Source organism: Salmo salar, chromosome ssa11 (genome assembly GCF_905237065.1).
Source record: "Salmo salar chromosome ssa11, Ssal_v3.1, whole genome shotgun sequence".
NCBI lineage: Eukaryota > Metazoa > Chordata > Actinopteri > Salmoniformes > Salmonidae > Salmo > Salmo salar.
Genome location: NC_059452.1, coordinates 98269498 through 98283002, shown reverse-complemented (window position 1 = coordinate 98283002; position 13505 = coordinate 98269498). Strand labels below are relative to the sequence as shown.

The window sequence follows — 13505 nt, the reverse complement described above, 5'->3', positions numbered from 1 at the left end:
GCCGTAATCTATGGATTTCACAAGACTGGGAATACAGAAATGCATCTGTTGGTCACAGATACCTTTTTTTTTAAAGTAGGGGTGTGGATCAGGAAACCAGTCAGTATCTGGTGTGACAACCATTTGCCTCGTGCAGCGCAACACATCACCTTCGCATAGAGTTGATCAGGCTGTTGATTGTGCCCTGTGGAATGTTGTCCCACTCCTCTTCAATGGCTGTGCGAAGTTGCTGGACTTTGGCAGGAACTGGAATAAGCTGTCGTACACGTCAATCCAGAGCATCCCAAACATGCTCAATGGGTGACGTGTCTGATGAGTGTGCAGGCCATGGAAGAACTGGGACATTTACAGGTTCCAGGAATTGTGTGCAGATCCTTCTGAAATGGGGCCGTGCATTATCATACTGAAACATGAAGTGATGGCGACGGATGAATGGCAAGACAATGGGCCTCAGGATCTTGTCACGGTATATCTCAGCATTCAAATTGCCATCGATAAAATGCAACTGTGTTCGTTGTCTGTAGCTTATAGACCCCCTTCTGTGTTTTCAAACATTGGAGCACGAGGGCGATGCGGGCTAGTTGGTAGGAGAACAAGGGGGAGTTCTTATAGAACGCCAGCAAAAAAAGCCTCTATTTACATGTTGCTTATGAGAGCATTTCACACTAATTTTGGATTATAATTGGATGTTAAGGCTCATAATGTCCTGCTTCATATAATGGTTGTCATCATCGCAAATCAACTGCATTATACTTCAACACTTCAACTTCAACCAATAAAATGGCTAACTTTTGCTACAGCCTATATCAATGAGTGTTAGCATTCTAGCTAACAACTGCTACATCCAAAATAATTATTTAGCAAATCACAACCAAATATAATCTGTTCATGTAGGAATGAAAACATAAGCGTTTGAGAACCTAAAAAGTTATTTTGTTTAGAAGTAATAAAAACGTAAATCTAGGCAATGTTGAATGTCACGAGCATCTGTGCATGATGTCAGTGTGTCGTGTAATGGAAAAGGGTCAATGCCTGCCCATTCCATAACCCTACCGCCACCATGGGGCACTCTGTTCACAACGTTGACATCAGGAAAACGTCCGCGCACACGACGCCATACACATGGTCTGCGGTTGTGAGGCCGGTTGGATGTACTGCCAAATTCTAATTTCTTATGGTGAAGAAATGAACATTCAATTCTCTGGCAACAGCTCTGGTAGACATTCGTGCAGTCAGCATGCCAATTGCATCTCTGACATTGTGTTGTGTGACAAAAACTGCACATTTTAGAGTGGTCTTTTATTGTCCCCAGAACAAGGTGCACCTGTGTAATGATCATGCACAAAATTTGATAGAAATTAGCTTTTTGTTTGTATGGAAAATGTCTGGGGTCTTTTATTTCAGCTCATGAAACATGGAACCAACACTTGACAACTCCTATGAGGTATGTGTTTGCGTAAAGGTATGTGTTTGCGTAAAATGTACATTTTTGTTTTATTCTATAAATTACTGACAACATTTCTCCCAAATAAAAATATTGTAATTTAGAGCATTTATTTGCAGAAAATGACAACTGGTCAAAATAACAAAGATGCAGTGTTGTCAGACCTCGAATAATGCAAAGAAAATAAGTTCATATTCATTTTTAAACAACACAATACAAATAATGTTTTAACTTAGGAAGAGTTCAGAAATCAATATTTGGTAAAATAACCCTGATTTTCAATCACAGCTTTCATGCATCTTGGCATGCCCTCCACCAGTCTTTCACATTGATGTTGGGTGACTTTATGCCACTCCTGGTGCCAAAAATCAAGCAGCTCAGCTTTGTTTGATGGCTTGTGACCATCCATCTTCCTCTTGATCACATTCCAATAATTTTTTTCCCTCATCAATCCACACACAATACCCCATAACAACAAAACAAAAAAACAGGTTTTTACACATTTTTGCAAATGTATAAATAAAACAAAAAAAACGGAAATAGCTTATTTACTGAATTCTGTCCGTGGCATTAACTATTTATTTATATTCACCTTCGCTAAATGATTACACTTCCTGATGGCGGTGCATTTGTCTTGGTAGCTGAGTAGAGGAGAGGAAAGGAGGGAGGGAGAGGTGAAGGAGGAGAGGAGAGGAGAGGAAAAGAGAATACTCTTTTAATGCCCACAGGGGAACGCTCCAGCTAAGCCATATACAGACACAACCCTAGACATACACACACAATAAAAATGCTGCACACACATACAGTGCCTTGCGAAAGTATTCACCCCCTTCGCATTTTTCCTATTTTGTTACCTTACAACCTGGAATTAAAATTGATTTTTTTGGGGGAGTTTGTATCATTTGATTTACACAACATGCCTACCTCTTTGAAGATGCAAGATATTTTTGTGAAACAAACAAGAAATAAGACAAAAAAACAGAACTTGAGCGTGCATAACTATTCACCCCCCAAAGTCAATACTTTGTAGAGCCACCTTTTGTAGCAATTACATCTGCAAGTCTCTTGGGATATGTCTCTAAAAGCTTGGCACATCTACCCACTGGGATTTTTGCCCATTCTTCAAGTCAAAACTGCTCCAGCTCCTTCAAGTTGGATGGGTTCTCAATTGGATTGAGGTCTGGGCCATTACAAGAGATTTAAATGTTTCCCCTTAAACCACTCGAGTGTTGCTTTAGCAGTATGCTTAGGGTCATTGTCCTGCTGGAAGGTGAACCTCCGTCCCAGTCTCAAATCTCTGGAAGACTGAAACAGGTCTCAGTGTATTTAGCGCCATCCATCATTCCTTCAATTCTGACCAGTTTCCCAGTCCCTGCCGATGGAAAAACATCCCCACAGCATGATGCTGCCACCACCATGCTTCTCTGTGGGGATGGTGTTCTCGGGGTGATGAGAGGTGTTGGGTTTGTGCCAGACTTAGCATTTTCCTTGATGGCCAAAAAGCTCAATTTTAGTCTCATCTGACCAGAGTACCTTCTTCCATATGTTTGGGCAGTCTCCCACATGCCTTTTGGCGAACACCAAACATGTTTGCTTATTTTTTTCTTTAAGCGATGGCTTTTTTCTGGCCACACTCCATAAAGCCCAGCTTTGTGGAGTGTACAGCTTAAGTTGGTCCTATTGACAGATACTCCAATCTCTGCTGTGGAGCTTTGCCATATTCTTTCCATTTTTTAATAATGGATTTAATGGTGCTCCGTGGGATGTTCAAAGTTTCTGATATTTTTTTTATAACCCAACCCTGATCTGTACTTCTCCACAACTTTGTCCCTGACCTGTTTTGAGCTCCTTGGTCTTCATGGTGCCGCTTGCTTGGTGGTGTTGCAGACTCTGGGTCCTTTCAGAACAGGTGTGTATATATACTGAGATCATGTGACACTTAGTTTGCACTAGGGTGGACTTTATTTAATTAATTATGTAACTTCTGAAGGTAATTGGTTGCACCAGATCTTATTTAGGGGCTTCATAGCAAAGGGGGCGAATACATATGCACGCACCACTTTTCCATTTAGAATTTTTTGAAACCAGTTATTTTTTTCACTTCACTTCACCAATTTGGACTATTTTGTGTATGTCCATTACATGAAATCCAAATAAAAATCTATTTAAATTACAGTTTGTAATGCAACAAAATAGGAAAAACACCAATGGGGTGAATACTTTTGCAAGGCAATGTTTGCCTGATAAAATTAAGTGCAGAGTTAGAATGGGGTTACAGAGTAACAGAGAACCTCACATAAACCTCTGTGCTGCACCTCAACAACTGCATGTGGTTAGTTTGAAAATACTATATCCCTGAAAACAGGTAACATCTGCTTTCTGCCAACACCGCTAAGGCTGTAGGTTGACAGGAGGAAATGGAGCCAATGGGGCTAATGCAGCTATTTGGAGCTAATGGTGCACAGCACATCCACAGAGCTAGAAAGACGACTCATCTCTATTTCAAAGAAGTTCATTTTCTTCTTATTTTGTGTTTGAAGAAAAGCATAAAGCTAATATTGGTGATTTACCGCCACCTGCAGTGCTGGAGTCCTGAACCAAATCTTATCATTCATTTATTGTGGCCACTAGATAGCAGTGATATAGCTTAAAGCCATGACAAACCAAGACAATGCTCTGATCCTTAGCTGATCACTCCCAACCCATAGGAATCCCCACCCAATTGACTACTTTCATATCATGAATGTTAATTGTGGTGTCTTCATTGGTGTTTAAATTCAACTTGCCAGTTACCAGCTCAATGCTTCAAACTCAATGTGTATTGCAACTCTATTCGAGGTGCCACAGCAAAAATAGTCCACCTACACATTGGCAGAAGTTCCCTTAACAAACATGTTCAAACCTGTGGCATGCTCAAACCCTGTGGGCTGTTGTGGGTGAAGTATTCAAAGGGGCCACACCTCTTGAAGGTTTTTTGAAGCAGTGTGAACAGCCTTCCATAAACCCTTTGTACAACTGCTGCACCTCAACTAGAACATTTGAAGATGTGAGGTCGGGGATACAGTCAACTTCTACAACACCTGGGCAGACAACTATGATCAGGTAGTGAAATGATTCTAATTCATGTACTCTTATTGTACAGACTTCTTATAGATGACTGCTTACTGTGATCACTATGGCTTTTAAAATGAACCTCTTGGTCTGACAAGAGGTCAATTGTAAACAAGCAATTGTGTGTATAACCGAAACATACTACATGTGGGCTGTTGACTGTATATTCAATATACAGGATCATGCACTTCTGGACTTTTACGGGCCGTGTAGTGCCTGCAAAATGCCTGTCCTGTTTCCATGGTGACCGGGAGACAGCTATGGTTCTGGACTTGGACTGTGGTACCGGAATGGTCGCATCACTGGTAAAACGCAAAACCACACTCACTATGTTAGGACAGTAGGAGGGTGATTGACAACACCTCAATTCAAGCATATCTTCTTCCCACTTGCTGAATAACTTGTATTGCAGCTTTGAAATGAGTGATGACGTCTGTGATTTTGTGTCTGTCTGATATGCAGCTGAAGAGGATGGGCTTCAGGCATTTTGTGGGCGTTGACTGGAGCAAAGGCATGCTGGAACTGGCCAATAAGACGGGCCTCTACCAGGACCTCAAGCAATGCATGCTGGGAGACTAACCACTTCATAACCAAGCTGGTACCACCGAACTTTGAACTTTATATAATTTATAATATGGATGATAATCAGCTAAAATCTTTGAATTGAAACAAAGTGGCACACAGAGAAGGACGGGAGCTGCCCTGATGTGCCCTTTCATTATATTCCTCTGTCTTCATCCTCTTGTCACACGCTATATTTCTCTGTCTTCATCCTCTTGTCACACGCTATTCCCACTCAGAAGCGAGAGCTATGGAATTTTCCTTCCAAATTATCCCATTCACTCTTCAAAGGGGCAATCTGCAGTTGCTACATCAATACATTTTTTGAATTCAGTCAGAAGAGCATGTCCTCTGGCAGTGAGGCCTTTCCTTACTGCTTCTTCAAACATCTTTCAGTAACGTCTCTCATCATCCTCATGTCATTCTCTGGGCCACAGGCAGCTTTAGCCTTCATCTGCCTAGAGTGGTACCTTAGGTGTTGCTGTGGTTTCGCAGGATCTTGACTCTCTCTCTCTCGTTCCTCTCTTCTACCTCCTCTATCTCAACCACTCCCGGCAGGTGTGTTTGATGTGGATGTGGTCGTCAGAGCTATGGCTCATGGTTAGGCACCTGTGAGTGTTGTCTGAGAGCTGTGTGAGGCCCTTAAACCAGGTGAGATTCCTCATTATACTTTACTCATTCTTCTGATTTGTACTGTAGGCTTAATGCTGGAGCTAAATAGACAGATGGAACAATACCGGTAGAAATCAAGAGAACTCACAATGTCTCTCTCTCGTTAACGCTGTGTTGGCAACGGTCATCAAAATTGTTAAAAGGTTTTAAAAACAATTCTAGTAAATACAACGGTTGGACAATGGATGAAGATATTCCCAACTTTAAGAATTGTTTAAATCCATCTGACATTGAGTGAATTATAGCACATAAAACACATGATCCCTCTGTCTTCCGTCTGTCTTCCATAAATACTCGCTATAACATGGCGATATGGCCGTGTGGGAACATTAAACCCTAACCCTATATAATGTGATGGAACTCAGTCACGATCAAGGGCTAGGACAGATAATGAATTGAGTTCAGTGATTTGGTGGAGAATTCAGGTTTTCAATGTATTGTAAAATACAAATGTTTCTTAGAATGCACTCATGTACAGTATTGTCTAATGGTATCAGGTATTTAAAAAAATGTTTTGTCTTAAAATAAAGAAAATGTTGCTTAATTTGCATAAATGCACTAGGTGTAAGTTAACATAAAGGGAGGAACAAGGCTGTAACCACTGTAAAACATGCTCTTTGTCAGCCTGCCTGTGCTGTCTAGACTGCCTCTTTAATTACTGTTGTTACTTTGTTGCATAATTCAACAAGTATGTCAATAGCAGGATTCTCTCAGATGATTTACCTTTATTTAATCAGGAAGTCACCATGGAGACCAAAGTCACTTTTAAGATACAATATGAAACAAATAAAATACAGCACAACACATATTGAACTTTTCTTCTAAAAGTTTGGTAATTTATTAAAAACAAAAACCAGAAATACCTTATTTACATACAGTACCTGTCAAAAGTTTGGATACACCTACTCATTCCAGGGTTTTTCTTTATTTTTACTATTTTCTACATTGTAGACAAATAGTGAAGACATCACAACTATGAAATAACACATATGGAATCATGTAGTAACCCCCAAAAAGTGTTAAACAAATCCAAAATATATTTTATATTTCAGATTCTTCAAAGCAGCCACCCTTTGGCTTAATGACAGCTTTTCACACTCTTGGCATTGCAAGTATGGCTCGTTCACCTGATCACCAATTGTGATTACAGCATTCCCAAGAGTCTAGATCAGATATACAATAGAAATATACTGTGCAGACATCAAGATCTTCTGAATGTCCAGATGAAAAACCATCAGAAGATCTGACATTCTTGTCTCATGGCCTGATTACTACCTAACCTGGGCTGTGTCAGAATGGGCGTACTATCTTATTTAGTATGTCACGCCATGGGGACGGATTGTAAAACTCACTATATACTGTATATTCTGTGTCACTGCCGTCTCTTTCCTGCCAAGTCATGCAACGTGATCCCTCGATGGCCCGTGGAGTACAGAGGCTGAGCCTGATTTATTTATTTTTTGGTCTGGTGATGGCAGTCTTCTGCATTTTGGGTTGGTCGGACATCAAGGACCACCATACCTGGGAATTCACACGTGTTGATGGCAACATTGTCAAAGCACGGAGCGCTTGGAAGACCTGCGAAAGCCGAAAGCTCTGGAGAACTGAAGTGTCAAGAGCATGATCCTGACTCCTTTGAGAAGCTTCCATCATATTTGCGCAATGCTCAAGACTTGATCAATAGAACTATCATTATAAGCGTAAGGCATATTGTTTGGAATATGTGCCCTAGCTGAAGCCCACAATTCAAGAAGAAAACATTGCTCTTACTACTGTAATTAATTTCATGCTCTCTGGACTGTGTCCTCAACGCTTCCAGCTGGGCGGCCAATGGCCTCTCAAACAACCAGCATGAGCTGTCAGTGGCTGATGGTCAGATGTGGGAATTCGGGAACTGTCTCTACATTGGCTGGGTGGCTGCAATCTAACTTGTCCTGGGAGGGGCATGCTGGTTAAATGCCACTTTGGACTTTAATCTTATATCTATTAAAGCATGCTTTGATTCGTTTTAATTATGTTCAGTCTATTAACAGTAAAATACATGTTGTCGGTGATGTAAACCTGCCAAGGACCGCAATACCTCGGAAGTCAAACGGGTTCATGGCAACATTGTCAAAGCACGGAGCTTTTGGAAGACCTGTGGAATAGAAAGCTCCAGAGAACTTTGTACAGAATGTGTTTTTGAGAAAGATTAGATTTGTACTACTTTGTAAACAGTTAATGTACTAACCAGCAAGTCAGTTAAAAATACTTCACCAAAACCCTATTTATTTTTCTCTGAGTTTCAATTAGTTAGATTGCTTTATGTATTTTAGTCTCTTATGTTGATATATAATTGATCAAATATGGAGTACTTGTTTTTAATTTCCTTCCATCAATTCCAATAGTTTGTAGCTGTTACTTTTTGTCAGTTTAAAATCTACCCAATCTGGGATGGTTCTTATCCATAAATGTAACAACACTGCAAAAAATGTTTTTTAAATCATCGATGTTATTAGATTTAAATCATATGGTGTTGCTTTAAGTCATCTCTTCTGTCCTTTATTTCTCGTTAAAATATAAAACAAGTAGCTGAATGTCATAGCAGTACTCTGGTGCACTATGTTTGAATTAATTTGCAGTTTAGTGTCTTTCCAATTTTATGTTGTTAATGTCTGAAAATGAATCTCATCTCTCAAAAGACCACAACAACAACATTCTTTAAGGTCTACATCAGATAAGTGAATACAGTTGATACTGTACATTCATAGAGGACATCTTTTCTCTTATCTGACACCATTCATACAGAGTTATACCATATCATACCTTCTTCTTACAGGTTCAATTTGAAAGGGATAGGGGTGGTTAAAATATATTGTGTTTTTTTTACCCCTTCTGACTAGGGTTGCAAAAATCCGGTAACTTTCCAAAAATCCTGGATGGAGGTTTCCGGGTTTCCTGCTTATTCCCTCTTGATTCCAGGAATCCACTACCCAGGATCTCTGGGAAACCTGGGAATTTTGAGAAAGTGAATTTTGCAACACTACCTTTTGACACTGAAATCCTAACTCTGTGTGAAAACAACCTTCTGTTTTGCCTTATCTCAAATTCATGTTTGTCAATGAAGGGGTAGCTCACCCAAATTACTAAATGACTTGTTTCCTTACCATGAAAGCAATATATGGACAAGGTGAGACCACAAGTGGTTCGAAACATTTAATAATATTGTACATTCCAGTCCTTGGGGCCTGAGGGTTTTCTCCTGCTCATTAATATATACCCTTTAGTCAATGAGAGTTACTGTGTTTACTGTGTTCATGTACAAACCCATCCAGACACCAGAGGGAGCTCAAACCTGCATTGTCATCCTAATTTGGCAAAACAGAGCTTGTGTTTGTTACATTCGGTTTAGTAGGCTAGAAGCATGTAGGCCGACAGTACATTTGATCCCCGCCTCCTGGTAGAGATATACTTGTTCAGGGTAAACAGGAAAATATCCGTATTTTAATAAACAAAACCCAGACGTCACATGTCCATGATCTGGTGAAACTCACATTTGAATCCTTCACGGATATCATGGTGTAAATCCCAAATTGCACCCTATTCCCTATGAGCCCTGGTCAAAAGTAGTGCACTGCATAGGCAATAGGGTGCCATTCGGGACACAGCATTTTATAGCTACCCAACACAATGCAAACCATTGGTGTGAGCTCAGCCTCAACTCACTCTCTGTCAAACTGGTTTGTCCTGGCTGGGGCTTTCCATAGCGTAGCTGGTCACATACTAATTCATATTGAACTGATTCTGAGTTTTGCACGTGAAAGAGCTACATACAGAGGAAATGTAATTTTAAATGGGTCAAAATGAAGCTATGAAACAAACTGCAGAACCAAGAAGCTTCATATAAACACTAATCAATAGTCTTACTGTATATAATGTCTGGTCATTGTTAAAGGAACTGAAAACATTCACATCAAGGGAAGTAGACTTTTCTTTACATACATTATTACAGCAACAAAACATGGAAAAGCTTTTACATGTCACAAACAAACCCAACTAATAAAAAGAAAACCTAACTTTCAGTGCCAGTTATATCCTTCATCAAATATTAAAAATTCTAATATCACTTTTTACACACAAAACAAATAAACAAGTACACACAGGCATAGTTAATGTCCATATTTGCCATAAACCATGCTCTGTGTGTGTGTGTGTGTGTGTGGTCTCAGAGATAGGTCTTAGTTGGGTTTAAGGATTCATCCTCACTGGGTTGAGACTTGTCTGCTAAACTCTCCTGAGACTCCAGTCTTTTCAACTGAGACTTTGTAGACGGTGCCTTACTCCCCCAAGACCCCGGCCTGTAGTCCTGCTCTACCACACCCAGCCCGTCCTCCTCCCAGGGAGGCCTGGTTTTCACCACTCCCCAGGGCTGAGACTTGGCAGATGCTGCCTGGCTGCTGTGAGACCTGGTAAAGGCCATTTTGCCGTTGGCCTGGAACTCTGTGGACGGTCCCCTGCTGTGCTGGGAGGCTGCTGCCTGGCTGGAGGCGGCTCTGTTGGACGAGCGAACCACCAGGTAGCGAACAGAGGGGCTCTTATCCTCGTCGTGGGCCGGGAGGGGGCAGGAGGAGCTGATGAACAGCCCCCCTCCCAGGATGAGAAGGATGGATGCCCCCCAGCCGATGTATAGACACGCCCCGATCTCCCTCCGCTGGGCATCGGTGGTGGAGCTGTAGAACCCCTGCACCACCGCCCCAGCAGCCCACGAAGTGGGGATCAGGCACAGCACCCCCGTGGCGATCAACACCGCGCCCGCTGTCACGGCAACCCGTTCTTTGACCCCACCCCTTTGCTCATCCAGAAACCGAGTGCACTTCCCCCCGACGAAGGCCAGTAGGAGCCCAACGGCGCCCGTGGCAATGGCGAGGGCGGTGAGCGCTCTGGCGGCTTGGAGGTCGGAGGACAGGGCCAGGAGGGAGTCGTATGGTTTGCACTGCATCTGGCCTGTACTCTCGACCACGCAGCTCATCCAGATACCCTCCCAGATGGTCTGAGACGTGATGATGGTGGCTCCAATGAAGGCCGTGACCCTCCACATGGGCAGGGTGCAGGTCAGGATGACCCCCACCCAGCCCAGCAGGCTCAGGGCACTGCCCAGCATCTGGATCCCCAGAGAGACCATGTTAGAGGGGGCAGAGGAGAGAACACACTGTCTCTCTAGCTGCTTGCTGGTTGTTGTCAGTCAGAGTCCTTAGAAAGTCTGACGTTCGCACGCCTCTGTCTCTCACAGTCCCTATCTACTCTATTGGCACTCCCTTTGGATTGTTCAGGGTCTGTGAGTGCTGAACTGAAACACTCTTTAGTCACTTCCCGTTTTCTCCAGTTTCTCAGTCCTTTAATGGTTGGCAGTGTCTTTTTTTTCAGCTGACCCTTCTTCAGTTTCAGCCTCTTCTTTCCCTCCGCTAAGCTGCTGTTATGTATAGTGGGTCACCAGAGATCCCAGATCGCTGCCTTGCCCACCTGTTACAGGCCTCTGTTCCTGCGTACAGTTCCTACCTGCCTACCTCTGGGTGTATCTGTGTCTCTATACCTGTTCTGCTACACCTGACTCTCTTCCCCTCCCTCTCTTTGCCTCTCTCCCTCTACCTCTCTATTTTCTCTCTTTTTCTCCCTCCTCCTCTATCAGTCTTTCCCTCCTCTCTTCCTCCCTCCCTCCTCTCAAACGCTCTCTCTGTGAATGGTGGCGTCAGTATTGTCTTCTCTCTCTCCTGAGTATCCACCTGGGTGACAGTGAGCAGGTGTATATACCACACCTCCCTCTGGGGGAGAGAGGGAGATATATATGTCTGTGTGTGTGTGTGTGTATATGTATACATGTATGTGTATGTGTATATATACTGCTCAAAAAAATAAAGGGAACACTAAAATAACACATCCTAGATCTGAATGAATGAAATAATCTTCTTAAATACTTTTTTCTTTACATAGTTGAATGTGCTGACAACAAAATCACACAAAAATAATCAATGGAAATCCAATTTATCAACCCATGGAGGTCTGGATTTGGAGTCACACTCAAAATTAAAGTGGAAAACCACACTACAGGCTGATCCAACTTTGATGTAATGTCCTTAAAACAAGTCAAAATGAGGCTCAGTAGTGTGTGTGGCCTCCACGTGCCTGTATGACCTCCCTACAACGCCTGGGCATGCTCCTGATGAGGTGGCGGATGGTGTCCTGAGGGATCTCCTTCCAGACTTGGACTAAAGCATCCGACAACTCCTGGACAGTCTGTGGTGCAACGTGGCGTTGGTGGATGGAGCGAGACATGATGTCCCAGATGTGCTCAATTGGATTCAGGTCTGGGGAACGGGCGGGCCAGTCCATAGTATCAATGCCTTCTTCTTGCAGGAACTGCTGACACACTCCAGCCACATGAGGTCTAGCATTGTCTTGCATTAGGAGGAACCTAGGGCCAACCGCACCAGCATATGGTCTCACAAGGGGTCTGAGGATCTCATCTCGGTACCTAATGGCAGTCAGTCTACCTCTGGCGAGCACATGGAGGGCTGTGCGGCCCCCCAAAGAATGCCACCCCACACCATGACTGACCCACCGCCAAACCGGTCATGCTGGAGGATGTTGCAGGCAGCAGAACGTTCTCCACGGCGTCTCCAGACTCTGTCACGTCTGTCACATGTGCTCAGTGTGAACCTGCTTCATCTGTGAAGAGCACAGGGCGCCAGTGGCGAATTTGCCAATTTTGGTGTTCTCTGGCAAATGCCAAACGTCCTGCACGGTGTTGGGCTGTAAGCACAACCCCCACCTGTGGACGTCGGGCCCTCATACCACCCTCATGGAGTCTGTTTCTGACCGTTTGAGCAGACACATGCACATTTGTGGCCTGCTGGAGGTCATTTTGCAGGGCTCTGGCAGTGCTTCTCCTGCTCCTCCTTGCACAAAGGCGGAGGTAGCGGTCCTGCTGCTGGGTTGTTGCCCTCCTACGGCCTCCTCCACGTCTCCTGTTGTACTGGCCTGTCTCCTGGTAGCACCTCCATGCTCTGGACACTACGCTGACAGACACAGCAAACCTTCTTGCCACAGCTCGCATTGATGTGCCATCCTGGATGAGCTGCACTACCTGAGCCACTTGTGTGGGTTGTAGACTCCGTCTCATGCTACCACTAGAGTGAAAGCACCGCCAGCATTCAAAAGTGACCAAAAAATCAGCCAGGAAGCATAGGAACTGAGAAGTGGTCTGTGGTCACCACCTGCAGAACCACTCCTTTATTGGGGGTGTCTTGCTAATTGCCTATAATTTCCACCTTTTGTCTATTCCATTTGCACAACAGCATGTGAAATTTATTGTCAATCAGTGTTGCTTCCTAAGTGGACAGTTTGATTTCACAGAAGTGTGATTGACTTGGAGTTACATTGTGTTGTTTAAGTGTTCCCTTTATTTTTTTGAGCAGTGTGTGTATATATATATATATATATATGTATGTGTGTGTGTGTGTGTGTGTGTGTGTGTGTGTGTGTGTGTGTGTGTGTGTGTGTGTGTGTGTGTATACATACATACACACACACACACACATACACGTATGTATGTGTATGCCTGTGACATCATCTTCTAGCCCAGCAGGGCCACGTTCAGTTGAAAAACCTTCTCGAACGTTGCAGATAGAAATACCATGAATAGAGCCGACGTTATTCCTTATTCAACATGTCAGAGAGGCAT

The 13505-nt window shown here is 43.2% G+C and overlaps 1 protein-coding gene and 1 long non-coding RNA gene across 4 annotated transcripts; one reads left to right on the top strand and one right to left on the bottom strand.

The window, feature by feature from the left end:
- The first annotated feature begins 3658 nt into the window (after positions 1 to 3658).
- Positions 3659 to 8312, top strand: LOC106563814 (uncharacterized). 3 transcript variants are annotated; one of them, XR_006757706.1, is made up of 5 exons: positions 3677 to 4546; positions 4734 to 4860; positions 5018 to 5153; positions 5675 to 5767; positions 7186 to 8312. It is a non-coding gene; the product is annotated as an uncharacterized lncRNA (long non-coding RNA). The 3 variants fall into 3 exon arrangements; XR_001319326.2 differs by having other exon boundaries at positions 3679 to 4546; positions 6841 to 8312; XR_001319323.2 differs by having other exon boundaries at positions 3659 to 4546; positions 5018 to 5767; positions 6841 to 8312.
- Positions 8313 to 8968: 656 nt separating this feature from the next.
- Positions 8969 to 11438, bottom strand: LOC106563811 (claudin-4). The gene has a single exon (XM_014129676.2). The coding sequence runs from the start codon at positions 10947 to 10949 to the stop codon at positions 9993 to 9995; it is 957 nt and encodes a 318-aa protein (XP_013985151.1). The 5' UTR covers positions 10950 to 11438; the 3' UTR covers positions 8969 to 9992.
- Between the last annotated feature and the right edge of the window lie 2067 nt (positions 11439 to 13505).

What these genes read in the sequence shown, in the direction of transcription:
- LOC106563811 (XM_014129676.2), bottom strand. Translation starts at nt 10,949, where the DNA reads ATGGTCTCTCTGGGGATCCAGATGCTGGGCAGTGCCCTGAGCCTGCTG.